This window comes from Pteropus alecto, unplaced genomic scaffold (assembly GCF_000325575.1).
Source record: "Pteropus alecto unplaced genomic scaffold, ASM32557v1 scaffold761, whole genome shotgun sequence".
In the NCBI taxonomy this organism is placed as follows: Eukaryota; Metazoa; Chordata; class Mammalia; order Chiroptera; family Pteropodidae; genus Pteropus; species Pteropus alecto.
Genome location: NW_006431558.1, coordinates 844,013 through 862,979, shown reverse-complemented (window position 1 = coordinate 862,979; position 18,967 = coordinate 844,013). Strand labels below are relative to the sequence as shown.

Genomic DNA, 18,967 nt, shown 5'->3' with positions numbered 1-18,967 from the left:
CCCAGTGACCCTCCTGATCCTCTGGACAGAGACGGCTCCTGCTTTGGGGGTGCTTTGGGGGATCTTGGGGGTTGGGAGGAGATGCCCTTTCTCCTCCTTGCACAATGTCACAGCAGATGCTCTGTGAAGTGGCATGGGGGGACCAGGAGGAGCCCCCAAGCTTGATTCTGAGTGTACTCCCTTCATCTGGTGTCTGTCCAGCCCCTGAGGTTGGAGGATGGGGGGCTGTAATGGGAACCCCTCTCTCTTGGGTGACTGAACTAGGGTTTCTTTGGCTCACTATTCCCTCTCACTCTGGCCAAACCTTTTTTTCACCCAGAACTTTGGGACTGTGTTCCGTCCTTCCAAACTGGGCTGGGGGCTGGGAGCCAGGGCGCCTAGGGAGTGGGGTCCATGTCTGGGGAAACCCAGGCCAGGGGTAGCTCTGGGAAGGCAAGGGTTAAGGGGCATGCAGCCTGCCCCCCTTTCCCCCAAGCTCAGCAGCTGGTTGGAGGGGGAGTTGCTAAGGAGACTCCCATTGCCATGGCAACGGGATTCTCTTGATACCCCATTGGCTCCCTGTTAGTCAGGAGCCCCTCCCTTCTATAGGTATCCCTCTGGCTTCTCCTTAGGGAGGAGGGGGAGAGAGGATGGGGAGGGGAGCCCCCTCCCCCAAGCCTTGGGGACCCCTATCAGAACTGGGAGAAGAGGAAGTGCTGACTCCTCCCCTCTAGCAGCCTGCTGGGGTTTCTGTTGGTTGAACAGAAAAGTAGGAGGGACTCATGGGGTTTTCAGAAATTTCTTGGGAGGGGCTGACTCCCCCACTTCTCCTTGACCCATCATCCCTTCCTTCTTGCCTCCTTCACCTTAGTTCAAGAGGATGCTAAACCGTGAACTCACACACCTGTCAGAGATGAGCAGGTCAGGAAACCAGGTCTCTGAGTACATCTCCACCACATTCCTGGGTGAGTGAAGAGCAGCATGTGGCAGGGTACACACCTGGGCTGGAGAGCCCCCCCAGGCCCCAGGTCCTATCGCCCACCTTTGCCCAGGGACTCTGACTCTTAACTCCTCAAAGATCAAAGCCGCCATGCTTATGAGTTCCCATACTTAGGATGCCGCCAAAGCCAGTGGGACCCCATTTTCTATAGAACCAGCACAGTATAAAATCTTTCTAAACTGAAAAGCCGTTCCAAATTCAGTGGAACCCCAATGGAACGCTCAAACTCAAGACCCCAAGAAACTCCCAAACTCAAATAGGATTCTTAAACTTTAAAATGCCTCTAGGCTGAAAAGCCCCCCACTCTAGAATTCAATAAAATCTGCAAACTTGGATTCTCCCCAAATTCAGAAGACCCCCCCAAAATTCAAGAAAGATGTCTAACCTCGGTAGGATTCTCAAACTTGAGGGAACCTCTGCCTTGAATAGTCTATAAAAGACTCCAACACTTTAAAAAACCTCCAAGTTGAAAAATTCCCCAAATCCAATAGAATCTCCAAATGCATAGGACCCCCCAAATTCAGTAGACTCTTCAAACTTTAGATACCCAGACTCAAGAGAATTTTTAAGTTTAAGAACCTGGAAGAGCTTCCTGAAATTTAGAATTTCCTAACCCGATGGAACCCCCAATACAGTAGAATACATCAAATTTATTGGAACTCTCAAACTCATGGGAACCTCCAATTCATCCTAACCTCTAAACTCAAGAGCCCAAGCTGAGGATACCTCCCACAAACTCAGGATAATTTTACCCTCACTATTTCCCCACAAGCTTAAAAGAAGGTTCTGATTTCAAATGCTCCCGCCAGTGGGGGTGTGGCTGTGCCAAGTTCTGAGATCCAGCCAATGGGAGCATGGCATGCAAATGACCCCTATTAGGCCTTGTTATTGCCTGACAGGCCCCAGGTCACAATGGGTGGCCCTGGCTGGGCTCTGGAAGCCCTTAAAGCTCAGGAAAAGGGCTGCTGGGGCTGGCTCCTTAGCAGGCTGCTGTCACCAGGTGGGGGGAGGGTGTCCATGGAGCGGGAGAGACCATTCTTCCCTCCCTCCTCCCAGCATTGTCCAACCGCCCCCACCCCCAGCACTCTCAGTCACCATGAGGGTGTCTTCCAGTCCAGAGAAGTTTCCCTGCCTATCTGGGTCAGGCAGCGGCTCTCCCTAGCATCCTCACCCCACTTGTTGATTTCCCACACCACCCCCATGCCAAACCTGGCGATTGGACCCGTGCCATTCCACAGCTTTGAGCAGGCCCCTGGGTTCCAACTCCAGCCTACCACCTCCCAGAAGAATTCCTTCCTCCCCTCTGGTTTCCAGCCTATGGGTAACCAACAGCGTGACTCCCAGAAGTGGTCTGCCCTCCTGGATGAGACTTCCCAAGTGAACGGGATAAGGTCTAAAGGCCAAATAGGGAGTCTCTGTGGGGAACTCATGCTTGCCACTCCTTCATCGTATACAGACAAACAAAATGAAGTGGAGATCCCATCACCCACGATGAAGGATGGAGAAGAACAGCAAGCGCCACGGCAGAGACCCTCCCAGCAGCCGCTGCCCCCTGGGCCTCAGTTCCAGCCCATGTCGCAGATCACAGGGGTGAAGAAGCTGATGCATAGCAGCAGCCTGACAGATTCCAGCATCCCCCGCTTTGGGGTGAAGACAAACCAAGAGGAGCTCCTCGCCCAAGTGTGTTGGGGGCTCAGTGGATGCTGGCCTGGAAAAGGACAGGGGTCTCCTGGGGCCCAGGGAAGGACTAGGCTTTGGGTTGGTTTGAGATGAGGATCGGGGTGTACAGGTCCCCGTACTATCCGAAAGTAGAGTGTTCCTATGAAACCTTTCGTAAATCGAAATGGCATAAAGCAAAGCAGCAGTTACCATTGATTTATACATATTTATTTTGTTCACCACGATCAAAACAATTATGTTCAGTTTTACACTAAGCATAACACCCTTACCAGCTTTCTTAGGCTTTTCCGATACCTTAGGATACATTTTACTAACAGATGCACAAAATAAATCAAAGTAAAACACAGATGCTCACAAGACAAAGTTCGAAGCTCTGGTGGCTGGAAGCTGAGATGCTGAGTGTGGTTCCTGGACAAGAGCTTGGCAGGGCCACTCTTGCTGCTCAGGGTGCTGCGGCCTCTACAATGGCTGCTACAAAACTAATGCTGGACACTGTTTTCCCTTTTCACCTTTTTCCTAAAAGCAAAAGACCTCTTCAGAATTCTTTTGGTTCACAAAAACAGGTCCTAATGTAAGTCTTTTGTAAAGGCGAGTGGCATAACTCGAACTTTCGAAAAGTGGAGGATACTTGTACCTGCTTTCTGAGACTTCGAGAGCAGCAGAGGAAAGAACTAAGCAAGGAAGTAGTCTAGGCTGGAGTCTGGCCTCAACCTGACCCCATGGGGAGCTCTGGAGTGTGACCAGCACCACAGAGTTGAGCCCATCTTGAGGGAAGAATGTTGGCCTCTGTACTGGTCGGTGTCAGTCACTGGCTGGGGAGTGCCCCCAGGGTGGACGACTTCACCCCTTCTGTGTAGCTCCTGTGGAGGCAAAAGCAGTTTTCTAGCGAGTGGGGCAACTGTGGGCCTTAGAATCAAGAGTCCCAGCAGCTGGGGCTGGCAGGGGGTGAGTGCGATGGCCAGTGAAGGGGATCTGGGCAGAAGCCTAACAATGTCCACTACAGGCCAGACCTGGATTTGGCTCCTGATTCTTCCAAGAGATCTTAAGACAAGGGGCTCCCCCATTGATGTGTACAATAGATGTGATGCACTGTCAGCGACTCACTCAGCTGACATTTATCGTAACCTTCTGCGAGCTAACACTGGCCAGTGCTACATTGGGTGACCCAGTGTTTATTGAGTACCTACTATGTGCTGGCACTGTTCTGGATCCTGGAAAGCCAAGGAAAATTAGCCTATGTTTCTTTCCTCCTGGCACCCATGAGCAATTTAGTCCGGAGGGTGAGCTATACTTTGGGGTTTACATCCCAGCTTTGCCTCTTGTGAGCTGCCAAGTCTTGGGTAAGTCACGTCACCTCTCTGACGTGATTGAGTGCTTAGTGCAATGCCTAGGAGATAATAAGCAGTTAATAGACAGTGGCTGTGGTTGCTTTGTTATTTCCTGGCCCAGTAGGCCCTGGGCAGTAAATTCTGCACCGCTGAGCATGCCACCCACAGGCTAAGCAGTGATGGTGCTAACCTTCAGACCAGAGCTGTGCAGGAAAGGGTCCAGAGGGCCCTGGGCCTCGCAGGCTTCTGATCTCTGGCCTCCATCTCCTCCAGGAACTGGAGAACCTGAACAAGTGGGGCCTGAACATCTTTCGAGTGTCTGATTATGCCGGGGGCCGTTCCCTCAGCTGCATTATGTACACGATATTCCAGGTAGGTCGGGCTGAGTGGAGCAGGGTGAGGGCAGTGCAAGGGAGGGGGCCAGGGTAGAGAGCTAAGGGCTAGCGGGGATCAACGGGGGGATCACCTCTGCTCCACACCCGCCCTCAGGAACGGAACCTGCTGAAGATGTTCCGCATCCCGGTGGAAACAATGGTGACATATATGCTGACCTTGGAGGACCACTACCACCAGGATGTGGCCTACCACAACAGCCTGCATGCAGCTGACGTGCTGCAGTCCACCCATGTGCTGCTGGCGACGCCTGCCCTGAACGTGAGCGCCGCCTGGCCCCTTCTCCCCAGCCCATCACTCTGACTGCCCACCATCTCCGATCTCCTGCTTCTCTCTCTGACCGCATTCCTCCCTCTGATCTTCATCTTTCCTGACCCCCATCTTTCTTGACCACCCATCTGTCTCTTACCCTGTCTGTATGACTCCCCATCTTTCTAACCACTGTGTCTCTCTGGCCCCTTCTCTCTGCCTCCAGGCCGTGTTCACAGACCTGGAGATTCTCGCGGCCCTCTTTGCGGCTGCCATCCATGACGTGGACCACCCTGGGGTCTCCAACCAGTTCCTCATCAACACCAGTGAGTGATCCTCCACGGGGGCGGGGCCTGCCGGGCTGGAGGCGGGGCCTGCACTTGCCCGCTCTGCTCTTCGGGGCAGCCCTGTGGGTCCTCCCTTCCCCTGACTGCCAGCCCCGGCCTGGGCCACAGATTCAGAACTGGCGCTCATGTACAACGACGAGTCAGTGCTGGAGAACCATCACCTGGCCGTGGGTTTCAAGCTGCTACAGGGGGACAACTGCGACATCTTCCAGAACCTCAGCAAGCGCCAGCGTCAGAGCCTGCGCAAGATGGTCATCGACATGGTAGGTGGCGGGGACAGAGAGGGAAAGGTCGCCTTTGAAGGGTGGTGCTTCCGGGAGGTCTGAGTCCCGGATGGAAAGCCTCTCCACCCCCCCACCGCCCCTGGGGAAGAGGCATCTTTTGGAGGGGCTTGCGAAGACAGGTTGTACCAAGTGAAAACTTCAGAGGCTCGGGTGGGTACAGCGGGCAGGTGGCAGGGCTTCAGTCGACCCTGTGTCGCACCGTTGCTCACAGGTACTGGCCACGGACATGTCCAAGCACATGACCCTCTTGGCCGACCTGAAGACCATGGTGGAGACCAAGAAAGTGACCAGCTCTGGGGTCCTTCTGCTGGACAACTACTCCGACCGCATCCAGGTGCACCCCTTGCGTGGGCCCTCCCGCGCCCCTCCCGCCTTCAGGTCTGGGTTGCCGCCCCCTCTCAGCCCAGCTCCCTTGTTGCGGATCTTCCTGTCTGTTTTTCTCTCTCCCCTCCTATCTTCTGCTTCCAGCTCCCATCTCTCTTTCCCATCACCCCCAATTCTTCCCTTTCTTCATCAAACCCTTCTTATCTCTCCCTTCCCCTCTCCCCCACCATCTCCTCCTCTCTGCTGCCCCACCTTCCCCTCCCCTCTGTCCCCCATTTCTCCCACCCCTTTCCATCTCCCCACACCTCTCCCTACTCCCTCTTTCCCCCTCCCGGTCTCCCCTTTCCTCTCCTCCACTCTTCTCCCTCTTTGTTCCTCCATCTCTCTCCATCTCCCCCCTACCCCTTCTCCCCACTCTTCCTCCAAGGGGGAGGTAAGGAAGCCTGAGGCCTCAGACTGGGACAGGGGCATGGCTTCTGAAGGTCCCCTGCCCCGTGCAGGTCCTACGGAACATGGTGCACTGTGCAGACCTCAGCAACCCCACCAAGCCGCTGGGGCTATACCGCCAGTGGACGGACCGCATCATGGCCGAGTTCTTCCAGCAGGGCGACCGTGAGCGTGAGCGTGGCATGGAGATCAGCCCCATGTGCGACAAACACACGGCCTCGGTGGAGAAGTCTCAGGTACCGTTTCCGAGTGCCAATGGATGGGAGCAGGCCAGCCTCCCACCCCGTCCTGGCCTGGAGGTCCTGACCTGCCCCTCCACAATGTGAAGTCTTAGTTTGTTTTTTCCTTTTCTAGCTTGATGGGAAATATGCAACATTTTCTTCTCCACAGAACAGCCAGACAGCCTCTGGGCACACCGACCTGTGTTCAGACAGTTCTAACTCATTTGCAGCAACGCCATAGCATCAGTAATAATACTTAGCTGGCCTTTATTTACAGACCTTGTGTCGGTCCAGCCTGTTTCCCATATTGTAACCAGGCCACTGATGTCCCTGATTTTCTGTGGATTTTGAAGCGAGGTGAAATGACTCGTCTTCATTGTGTGCCTGTTTAACAAGAGGGACAGGAACGCAATCTGTTAAAAGATTCAACACTGAAGTGTGAATAAGAGTTTCTCACCCTCCCCACTTCTAGTCTCTTCCTAGTGAGACCCACATTTTCCGGTTCGGTAGTATTCCCTTCCAGGCCAGGGTTACCCGGCCTCGGCTCTGTTGACAGTTGGGGTTGGATCATTCTCCCTGGTGGGGACCTGTCCTGCACGTTGCAGTTTGTTGAGCTGCATCCTTGGCCTCCACCCACTAGATGCCAGGAGCACCTTCCCCTTCCAGGCATTACAACCAAAAATGTCTCCAGACACTTCCAAATGTCCCCTGGGCATGCAAATCACCCCCCACCTCCCCACTGCCACCCCGATGAAAACCAGTTTCATAGTTTTAGTATGTAGTTATTTTCACAGGCAACTTAGTAGTAATGGTTTGTGGGTTTAGCTTTTTTAAAAATATAAATTGTATCAATATATGCCCATCTTATACAGCTTGTCTTTTTTTCTCAACAATGACTTGGAGATCTGTCCAAGTTCCTACACAAAGATTTAGTTTATCCTTTTTCACTACTGTGTAGTATTCCCACGGATATAGATAGATAATGGTTTGTGTAGTCATTCCCCTGTTGATGGATATTAAAATGTTCAGGAGTTAGGAATTCACAGTGACTCAAACAAAATAAGGCTTTTTTTTTTTTTTCTTCTATGTAAGAAAAATTTAGAGAAGGGAATTTGGCTCTCTGGCTCCACAAAGTTGGCAGGCACCCCAGAGCATTCAGTGTTTCTCTTCTACCATCCAAAGCATGGGAGTTCTATCCCCAGAAATGTCTCTTATGGTCACAGATGCTGTTGAAGCTCCAGCCATCCTGGCTATATTCCAGGGAAGAAAGACCTCTGCCAGCTGAGGCAGCGTCCAGCATCTTCCATCTACAGGTGGTCTCATGGCCATCTTCTCTTTGCAAGGGAGGCTGGGAAATGTAATTTTCAGCTGGAAGCATTGTATCTCCCAAGAAAAATCAAGATTCTGTCAAAAAGGAGGAAAGATGATATCAGGGTGTTAGCCTGCCATGAAGTTATTTCTAGTTTCTCTTTTTTTTTGCAAAAAATGCCACCATGGATATCTGTGGCATACTACATTTCTAAAAAACTTATCCCCAACTGATGTATATATATATATATTGAAGTGTTTCCAGTTTTTGTTTACATCCCATGTAGGTCTTTTTTTCTTACTTATGCAAGAGTTTTTCCAGGGTGGATCTGAAGAAACAAGATTGTTGGGTCAAATAGTGTCAGCATCTTTTAAATTTCATTAGATCCTGCAGCATGGTGGTGCCATCTGCACCAGCAGGCCACGGGTTTACACTGTCTTCCTCTTCCCCCAGGTGGGTTTCATCGACTACATTGTGCACCCGCTGTGGGAGACATGGGCTGACCTTGTTCACCCAGATGCCCAGGAGATCCTGGACACGTTGGAGGACAACCGGGACTGGTACTACAGCACCATTCGGCAGAGCCCGTCACCACCGCCAGAGGAGGAGCCCAGGGGGCCAGGCCATCCACCCCCACCCGATAAGTTCCAGTTTGAGCTGACACTGGAGGAGGATGAGGAGGAGGAGGCATCCTCTGCCTTGGGTGCAGCTGGGGAATGGTCTATGGCCCAGGATACGTCCCCAGCTGAGGAACTGTTGGAGGTCGACGGCCAGGACGCACCCACGGAGGTGGAGGTGGAGGTGGAGAAAGCGCCCTTGACACAGCAAGCAGACAGTGCGGTCTCAGGCCAGGACGAATCCACGTCCCCAGATGCATTCGCACATGCTGTAGGCTGCAGCAGCCCCTCTGCCCTTTCTCCTGAGAGCCCTTATCTGCCTGCCTTGAGGACCCTGCCTACTCGAGAGGAGGCCCCGGGCCTCCTGGGCCTCCCCTCCATGGCGGCCGAGGTGGGGGCCCAGAAAGAGCAACAGGCTGCCAAGAGGGCGTGCTGTGCCTGCACAGGGACATCCAGCGAGGAGCCACCCACAGTCCCAGCTCCTGGCAGGTGGGGGTCTGCTGGAGGCCCTATCTGAGCCACAGCCCCTACATTCTTTTGCCCTCCCTGCCTCCCTTCATCACCATCACCCCCCAACTGCCTCCTCCACTGCCTCTAAGACTCTTGGGCCTCCTGAGAAAAAAGAAAACAGAAAAGTGGGTTTTTTTCTCTTTTCTTTTTTTCCCCTTTCTCCCCACCCCCACCCCCACCCACGGGGCCTCCATTAGGAGGTGGGGCCTGGGGAACCAGGGGCTGAGGTCCTGGAAGGGGTTTTATTTTTGGAATTTTAATTGTTACATTTTTAGAAAAAGAAAAAAAAAGGAAAAAAAAAAAACACACACAGGATGAAACACGGCAACTGTAGATGCTCCTGTTCCTGGCTCCCCTCGTCCATCTCCAACCTCACCCCCAAAACCCAGGTCCCAGGCTCAGTCTTCCAGCCTCTTCTGGCTCTCCGCCCGGGGCCCAAGCAGGCACAGGGTCTCCCTCCAGGCTCTCCTGAGTTTGGGAGGGTTCCTAGAACCCAGCCAGGAATAGCCATTCTGGGCAGAGCCTGGTGGGGGGGTCAGGGTGAGAGGCCCCAGTTCCAGCCCCTCTCAGGCTCGATGCCCTCCCCCATCCAGAAGTCTTCCGCCTCATTTTGCACAAACCTGGCAATACTGACTCGAGGATGGGCACAGCGATGCTGTGAAATTTAGGATGCTGGGAGGAGAGGGTGTTGGAGGGATATTCACACCACCAGCCCGGGGTCTGAGGTTTTAGGAGGGCCTGATCCTCCCTCCACTTGCCGCCCCCTTCCTTTCCACTTTGGGTTCTGTTTGAATTTTTTCCGTTTGGGGGGGCACGGCTCTGAGCTGCACCCCCTCCCAGCTGCTTCTCCTCTTGTTTCTGCCTTAATGATTCCCCGTAGGAGAGGGGCTTGCGGTGGCTCCCACCTGCACCTTGGGTGGGGCGGGGCCAGGCCCAGAGCCCCCATCCTAGGTAGCCCCTAAGCCTCCTCCTGTCATCCTCCCCAACCCTTTGCCCTAGGAGGAAGCAATAATGGTGTACACCCACATTCCCTTTCTGGGCATCCCTTCCTACTCTGGCACCAAAGTCATTTATCCTTTGTCCCCACTTAGCCAAGCTTCCTTGTCTCCCCTTAGCTATCCCCCCTAGCAATACGACAGACAAATGAAAGGCCATTTTTCTCCAAGCCATGGGGGACTGTTTGGAAGGAAAGACTCCCTCTGTCCCCTCTCCTCTGCCCCCCAGCAGCTGGTTCTGCAGCTGGACAGGGCAGGGCCTCTCTCTCATCGCCCCCACCCCTCCAATTCTGAGCACATGGTACTGTAGCCTCCCCTCCCCACAGCCTTCCATCTGTCTGTCCAGCCCACTGGGGAGTACCACCTGCTCCCACCTCCATGACGCTGTACAGGGTTCATTTTTGTAGTGAAATTAGTTTCTGTCCCAGCCAGCAACCAGAGTGGGCCTTTTTTTTTTTTTTTTTTTTTTTGGTTTTCTTTCTTTTGTACATATTGTAAGGTTGGTTTGTAAATTATTCTACAGAGGCAAAAAGGGAAAATAAACTTGCCCTTTCCCTGCTGACCCAATCAGGGGAAGGAGGGGTGGGGGTCTCCCAGAGGGAGTGTCCCCATTCCCGCTGTATTATACAAACTGTACCATAGACCCCGAAAGGGTGGGCTCAGTGCTGTTGTTTGATGGGGAGTAGGTTCATCTAGGGGGTGAGGGCTAGGCAGAGCCTGCCCTTCTCCCCACCCCAGGGCCAGGCGTGACTGGCATCTGTTGAGATGGACCCACACCCTCAATCAGGGCTCCTCTCTCCAGGGGGGCACAGGACCCCCATGAGCTGCTTGAGTGTTGTCCACTTTGACGATACATCAGTCAGTCTGTTGATCGAAAATCAATCCTTCGATCTTGTCTCCAATTAAACTGAGGCTTTCACCTACCTTCCTGGCTGATGTGGCTTCCTTTCCCACCCTGGTTCTCGGAGTAAGCCTCTCCTGCACTGTCTGCCTGGGTCGTGGATAGAGGAAGGGGGGTGGTCTGTCCCTACCGCTCCCCAAGCAGATAGAACTTAAGTGGTTTGCCAGGAGCTTGGTGGAAGACAGCCTCCAGGCCTGGTTTAGCTCCTGCCACAGGCAACTCCGGGTTGTAAAATGAATGTCGAGACGACGCAGTGTTTGTAGGCCAGCAGACACAGGTAAACCTCCCTTTTCCCACATGGAACATATCTGACGCAACTCTTGGGTTCTTCTTTCACTCCTGGAAACCTCCAGGACGAGGGCTCTACCACCTGTCTGCCAGGTCGTGATGAAAGATCTGGGGTCAAATTCTGCTGTGCAGACATTAAATTTGATTAACAGGCACAAGAGAATTTACACCTGTAAATTCCATGAATTCCCAGCATTCCCTCCATGTTCGTGTTGCAACCACGTTGCATGAAAACAAAACCAAGAAACAATCTGAATATATCAAAGGCAGGATACTGCGTTGCTTCAGGCCTGTAAGCCTTATGGGTATCAGATAAGCTGAACCCTCCAAATTAATGACTGGACACAGAATGGGCTTGGATATAAACTGTTTTTCTGACTTATTCATATAAGGTTCGGGAGTGAGTGAGTCTCATTTTAACCAATCTAAATATTTGAATACTGTTAATTCCACCCACGGGAGCCCCTTTTCCCAAACTTTATAAGGCTAATTAACAAGCCCCAGATTTTATTAATCAAAGGGTACTGACATCATTATGCTAATGAGCAAAACTTCCCATGTGGATAAAGATGTGTATAGGAGAAGCGTTTCTGATGCGGGCTTTCAGATTAGAATACTGGCAGCCTCAAATGTAATAAACAGAGGGACACCCAAATATGCACAGTGCGTAAGTGGTTAAGCACTGTGGTAATCAGCAGGTGTATACATTCACAGCGTATGTGTTCTGAAACAAAATGAGGCCAGCTTCATTGCACCCAAGGAAAAATCGACCTGCCTACTCTGCCAGCTCTTAGTTATGTGCCCTTGGGCGTGATCTCTCTGACCTTCAGTTGTCTTATCCGTAAAATGGGATAACGAAAATCTTAGACTTACAGGGTCAGTCTCAAGCAAGGCTGTCCAGTGTAACTTTCTATGATGATGGGAATGTTCTATGTCTGCTCTATCCAACACCATAGCCACTAGCCACATGTGGCTATTAGGCACTTGAAATGTGGCTGGTGCCACTGAGGAAAAGGAGTTTTAATTTTCCTTTATACTAAGTAGCCACATGTAGCCAATGGCTACTGTATCAGACTGCATAGTTCTGGAACTTAAGCGAGAGAGTGAATGTAGGGGATTCAGTGCATACAAAGGTTTGCCTACTTGACTGTGGCTTAAAGAGTCACAGTTGATATCCTGGCCCACAGGAGTGGGGGCAGCCTGGACCCAGAGGGGAGAAGCAAAGCTGGAAAAATTGGTAGAAGTTTCCAGGGAATCTGAACTTTGTGCAAGAAGCAAAGAGGAGTCACAGACTTTCCCCAAGGGTGTTTCAGAGAGGCAAAGTCGGGGAAAGGGTATTGGGCTGGGGGTCAGGAGGCAACAGTACTAACCCCAGGACTGCAGGGGATGGCTGGCTGGGCCAGGGTGAGCCTTCTTACTCCAGGTCTCAGTTTCCCCAAGTGTAAAAGGGCAGGCGTGATGTCCCAAATGCCTCCTGAGTTAGGACGCATTGACAATCTGAGAATGTGGGTCAAAGGGCAGAGAAGGCATGTGACCATCAGCTGGCTCTTTAAAATCCTCCTGGTGGGGAGTTCATCTTTCCTCAAACAAAAAATGACCAGAGGCAGGGAAGCTTTGAAATTTGAACAGGACAAGGGGATCTGGGGAAGGGGTGGAGTTAGTTCTCTGAAGTTGACATCAGCCACTTACAGGCTTCATGGTCTTGGGCAAATGGCTCTACCTCTCCCAGCCTTTAGAGGGCCCTGAACTCATTAGGAAGATTATTTTATCCACCTTCCAGGGGTCCTTGAGGTATACATTATCATAGGCTCCATTTTGCAGATGAGGAAACTGAAGCCGAGAAGTGATCTCACAATGTCAGGAAAATTTGGAAATAAGGTAGGGATCTCACTTCACCTGGCTGTCCAATACTTTTATATTATTATCGCTATTTTATTTCAAAATCTTGAGATGTGGGTAACATTTTTTCCTCTTTCACAACATACAAATATAAAGAAGTACAAATAAAAGCAAGCACTTTCCCCTCCCCTCTTTTTTTTCATCTATTGGCAAATAATGAAAAAATGGACCATCCTGGGGTGGGCAAAGCACTTTCATAGCTCATTAGTGCTGGCAGAAGTTGGCACATAGAGCTTTCCAGGAGTGGTCTGACAATATTTATCAAAAACATAACAACTGTGCATGCATTTTGACCCAGCCATTACAGTTTTAAAATATCTTAAAGAAACAGTTGGATGAAAACCTAAAGATACAGGTACAAAATGCCCATTCTAGTGTTGGTCTAAATAGTGAAGAATTATGTCTGACCTAGAGAATTATTAAATTATGCTTCACTGTCACAATGGAATAATATGCAGCCATTAACAAAGAGGTAGATCTGTACTGAAATGCTAAGATGTTTACCATAGAGCAGGTTTCAAAACATTCTGCATTATATGATCCTGCTAAAAAATATGTGCATAGAAAAGACAGCTTGTCCATCAACATATTAACAGTTCTCCAGTGGTGGGATTAGAAGAGATCTGCGTTTTCTATTCTGTAGTCTTCGATATTTTCTGAGTTTTAGCAGTGAGCATGTATTACTTTTACAATCAAAAGGAAGATTATTTCATAATCAGAAGAAATAGCCGATGTTTATTTTGGAGCCACAAAATCATGGTAGATAAGCACACAGGCTCTGGATTCTGCTTGCTTGTGTTCTAATTACTACTCTACCAGTTAATGATTATTAGTCTGAGCATGTTACTTACCTGCTCTGTGACTTAGTTTCCCTCGCTGTAAAATGCAAATAATAATAGCCCAGATTTACCAGGAGATTACTTATGTGCCAGACACTGTTTTGCGTAAATTATAGCACTTAATTCTCACAACAGCTTATAAAGTAGATACTATTGCTATAACATGGGTCACAGACACAGGTCGGGCTGGGAGCTCGAGGGCCCGAGCGTCCCCTAGATTGGGACTGAGGAACTACAGCAGGACCAGAAAGACGCGCAAGCGCAGATTGAATAAGAGGCGTGGCAAGAACAGGAGGGAATCTTTTTTCTCCCTCACTACGATTGGCTGACACAGTTGTCATTAGCCGAGAAGGCAGCCAATGAGGAGCACTTCCGCTTCGCCTTTGGCACCCGAGGCGATCAGACAGCGGCAGGTTCCACCAACTTTACGGAGGGTGAAGGAGGGGGCCTGGTGTCACTCCCTTCCTTAGAGTGACCCCAGCGTTTTTTTCACACTTTCTGAGGGGATCCCGGTGTCATCCCCCTTTCCTGAGTGTACCCTGGCATCTGTTTCCACTTCTTGAGGGAACCTCTTTTTCCTGAGAGTGACTCCTGTGACGTCCGCCTTTCCCAAGAGGACACCATCCCGGCGTCCTCTCTCCCTCCTGAAATGAACCCTAACATCGTCTCCTCCTGAGAGTGACGTCAGAGTTTCCCCACTTCCTTAGGGCTCCGTGGCATCGACTGCCCTTCCTGAGGGGACCCTGGTCTCAGTCCCCTTCCTGGTGGGGCCCCGGAATCCTTCCTGACGGAGACGCTGACCGTCACCATCTTTTCTGGAGGGATCCCCTTCCATGTCTTAATCCCTTCCTAAGGAGTCCCCAGGTCATCCCCCCTTCCTCGAGGGTCCCCAGTATTGTTCCTCCTTCCTGGCAAGGGGCCCAACATTGTCCCCCGTCTCCCAATGGTATTCTGTCACGGCCATCTCCACACCCTAAAAAGACCCATCATCCCCCTTTTCTCTGAGGGTAACTCCTTCCTCTCTACTAATTTGAGGAACATCCCTGCAAGGGCTTCAATGGTTCTCATATATATAAGAAGTCTCGAAGCCCCCTCCTGAGCTCCTCTATCCCCAGTTGGGGAGACAGGAAAGCAAGACTCAGATCACCCTCAAAGTGTTGGCTGGTCGGGGGGAGGGGGATAATGGGAGTGGGGAGTGAAACTAGCTGATAAAGGAACTCACCATGTCACATGAGATCATTTAAAGAACTAGGGCTGTTTGTCCTAAAATGGGAGCTGCAAGAAGGATCTATAGCTACCTTAAAATACTTACCAAGTGCTTCTCACAGTTCCTGATATCGTCAGCAGGTACTTATCAGAGTGATTGGGTATGTGAGGGACTGTCACCCGGAACAGACATTACTTTATTCCACAAAGCTTCAAAAGATCGGATGGTAATGGTTAGAGAGAGGTGAAAAAGTCTTCCTTGTGTTGAATGAAACCCTAACAGGCTGAATAGCTCTACTCTTAAACAGAGCTGGCAAAATCCACACCCTTGGAGAAGCATCTGGAAGACCTGACCAATTCCATTCAATCCCAAAAATGTTTCTTGTACCCCCATTGTGAACAAGAATTCATCTACTCAGCATTCAAATATGTGTGAAGTTCTTATTGTATGCCAGTAAATAAAATGGCAAACAAGACAGAAAAATAGAAGATAATTATGAATACAAGAAAAATGCAATATGACTTCTGCAAGCTACTTTTTCCTTGAGCACTTCTCAGGCTTTCTGGTTGTATGTTTGCTAATGTACAATCATGCAAATATCTGTCTCTCCTCCTAGTTGACTGTAGGCTACATGAGACAGAAGCCATGTCTTCTACTCCCTGTTGTCTCTACAATGTACCTGGAACATGACAGGCACTGTAATATTTGTTGTTCCTGCCCTAACTCTTCACTTGATAACTCCTTAGAGGAACTGAGAGATGGCCAAGGAGAGTAAAATATGATATGTAAAGGGAAGACACAGCCTAGAGATGAAAGGGACCCCACATGCAAGATCTGAAACTTAACGAAACACCAACTCCTTGAGTAATGCAATTAATCTTCCCTGACCCTGAAGCTGAGAACAAGTGAAGGCAAAGAAGCAGCTGAGGCTGCTCAGTTTCCAGTTTCCCACCAAAGTTGTTTAGATCAGCTGACTAAGTCCCAGAGAATCCGGGGATACGTAGTCTGAAAAGTGTTCCTGTGTGCCTTGCTTAAATTGTGTCTTAATAAAATCAAAGTTACAACCTTGCGGGTGTGGATGTGGTGCAGGGGCTCACAAGAGGGAGAGTCCTTTTTAAATAGGGAGCTTCCTGGATGCATTTGCAGTTGTATTTGATTTATTAAAAATATAGTTTTCTCAGAAGTTTCGAAGAATGCTTATTTAAAAAAAAAAAATAATAAGAACAAGTCAAGGACATTCTATACCCTGGGACTGACTCATCCAGTCTTGTTCCTTTTCTAAATTTCCTTCTCTAGAAATAGTTCTTATCATACAGAGGCCCACAAGAGGGTGCTGGCCTCCTTTTAGACTGAACTTCCCATACTGGGGAAGCTCTGAGGGTCATGGAGAGCAACAAAATCATCACAAAATAAGACAGGTAGATGGGTTGGTGGAAGCACTGATTTTTCACAGGTAATGAGAGCCAGTGAGGAATTAAAAGTAATGCAGGTAAAGAGCTCTGAGGCCATTAAATATTATTATCATTCTCACTTTGACAATCTTGATAATTCAGATCAATGTTAGCACCACAGGTTTTCAGTAGTTACTTACCTCATATCCAGTCAATAACACTACATTTATTGTATTATTACTGTGTTTGCCAGGTGCTAAGTACTGTTATCATCCCCATTTTACAGATGACAAAAGTGAGCCACAGAGATTTGCTCTATGTGCCAGATATGGATTTCAAGCCTAGTCTGTTGACTCTAGCGTATTCTTTTTTTAGATGTTTTTATTTTCCTAAATTCTATCTTCCGCAATATTTTTTTTCACTAACATTTATGTTTTAAAACCAGAATATACTCCCAAGGGAGAAGATCTTCTTTGACTTGAAGGCACGTTGTATTGCATGAAGCAAAGGACTCTATATATCCAGAACTGCAGTGCCCTTCACAGAGCTAAAAGTTACCTTAGCCATCATCCAGGTAATTGGGAGTGGGGAGTTACTTGCTCACCATCACTATGAGTCCATCCTGTCTTTCATCTTCATCTTCATTACCTTTTTATACTAGAACTTCCCCTCTGCTTACAAACGGGCTCCGTCTTCTGAATCTTAACAGCAGAATTCCCATCCCCCACCAGACCCCTTGTTCCTTTCCAGCTATCATTCCATCTTTCTCTGCCTCACCCTAACATCTCAAGAGATGCTCCCTTCTTCAGCTTTTCTCAATGATTCAGTGAGGCACTCAACAAATATTTATCAAAGGAATTTGTTGCCTTTTCCTCACAATTCTAATGAAATGGTTCTCAAGCTTACTTTCCAATGACCAATTCTAGCGGGTCTCTATCTTTCTGAACCTCTCTGCACTTAGTAGTATTGTTCCTTAAAACATTTTGTACTCAACTATTTCTCTACTTGGCTTCTGTGACACTATTCTTAGTTTTCCTCATAATTTTCTGCTGCTCTTATGTTTTTATTGAGGCTTCTCTTACTTCCATCTACTACTTAAATGTTGTTTCTCAGAATGCGCTTTAACCCATTGTTCTTATTCTACACGCATGTGTCTCGAAGTGTGTTCCATACACAAGCTGCATCAACTGGGAACTTATTAGAAATGCATTTTCTTGACACTCACCTACTTAATGATAGCCCTCTGAAAAACATAACAACTATTTATGATTTCAAACAAAAAAAAAAACTAGGTATAGAAGGGAGCCTCCTGAACTTGATAAAGTTTCCAGCATAACTTAAGGCATAGGTTACAGAAAATGTTTTGGCAAACATCAAATTTAATGGTGGGACATTAGAAACAGTTAGGAATAAGACAACTATGCCCACTATTACCACTGCTAATCAACATCGTACAGACAGTTTTAGCTAATGTAAGACAAGAAGAAGAAATGAGTGATGTAACCTGGAAAAGACATTATACTACAGTTATTTGCACGTGACTTGACTATCTGCTGAAAAATAAATCGAACTAGTAGAACTAATAAAGGAATTCAGCAAAGAGGCCAATGGAAGATTTATATCAACAACTTTCCTATGTATCAGAAAAACCAATTTAAAAGGATCCAGGAGTAGATATCCCATTGACAGTAGCAACAAAACCTTATAAGATTCCCACGAGTAAGTGAACGCAAGCAATTTGTGGAGAAATTATAAAGGTTTCCTGATGATAGCAAAGAAGATTTTACTAAACAGATACACCAAGTTCATGAACAGAGAGACCTAAAATTGTGAAAATATTTTTTCTCCCCAACTTGATAATTTTTATGCAATCCAATCAAAATTTTTTATTTTTCATGGAATTTTATTCTTCATAAGGAGGAAAAAATATGCAATAACAGCCTGGACTGTTTTTTTTTTTTTTTTTCAAGAAAGAGCGGACTTGTTCTTCCTGCTATTAAGACATGTTATAAAACTGTAATAATTAAAACAATGAAATTGGTGCAAAAATGGATATTTAGGTCAACAAAACAGAATAATATTTAAAAAAAAAATAGAGTCTTATGCATATATGAGAATTTAGTATATGACTGGGATTGCATCTCAAAACTATGGGTAAAGAGTCTATGGCCATGCCACCTGGAACAAGCCCGATTCTATCTGATATCGGAAGCTTAGCAGGGTCGGGCCTTGTTAGTATTTGGATGGGAGACCACCTAGGGAGACCAGGTGCTGTAAGTGTAAAAAAATAAGGGATTGTAAGCTGACAAGGTCCTTGCAATCTGTGAGGTCAACCAAGGGTTGCCTCGCCTAAAATACAAAACAAAATGACTATCAATAAAGAATGAATCAGTCAACAAATGGTTTGAAAATAAATGTTTGGCAGCAATTGGCTATCTGTATAAAAAAATTAAATACCTACTTCATACCATGCATACCAACAAATTCCAAATGGATTTAAAAAGTGTGAAAACAAAACTTATACATGAAGACAATATCTATTTTAAATTTTCCTGATGTCTCTATTAGTCAAGATTCTTGGTTCTAACAGAACCAATAAAAACTAACTCTGGTTAATTTAGGCAGAACAATTAATTTATGAGTAGGAAACAATAACAAATGGGTAAGGAAGCTACAGAAAATGTCAAGAACCACAAGTCTTTCTTAAATATGACACAAAAGGGGAGAACCATCAAGGGAAAGTGATAAACTTGTGTATA

The 18,967-nt window shown here is 48.2% G+C and overlaps 1 protein-coding gene across 5 annotated transcripts in view; it reads left to right on the top strand.

Annotated features, from left to right (window-relative positions):
* The window catches only part of PDE4A (phosphodiesterase 4A), a 43,497-nt gene extending 32,890 nt beyond the window's left edge, over positions 1 to 10,607 (top strand). For all 5 annotated transcript variants that reach the window (XM_015598439.2, XM_015598437.2, XM_025040198.1 and 2 more), the window contains 9 exons: positions 851 to 944; positions 2,436 to 2,659; positions 4,261 to 4,359; positions 4,477 to 4,641; positions 4,856 to 4,955; positions 5,085 to 5,239; positions 5,472 to 5,594; positions 6,085 to 6,267; positions 8,015 to 10,607. In XM_015598439.2, the coding sequence (XP_015453925.1) occupies positions 851 to 944; positions 2,436 to 2,659; positions 4,261 to 4,359; positions 4,477 to 4,641; positions 4,856 to 4,955; positions 5,085 to 5,239; positions 5,472 to 5,594; positions 6,085 to 6,267; positions 8,015 to 8,695 (1,824 nt within the window). In that variant the 3' untranslated portion in view covers positions 8,696 to 10,607. The remainder of the gene's footprint in view (positions 1 to 850; positions 945 to 2,435; positions 2,660 to 4,260; positions 4,360 to 4,476; positions 4,642 to 4,855; positions 4,956 to 5,084; positions 5,240 to 5,471; positions 5,595 to 6,084; positions 6,268 to 8,014) is intronic.
* Positions 10,608 to 18,967: the final 8,360 nt, after the last annotated feature.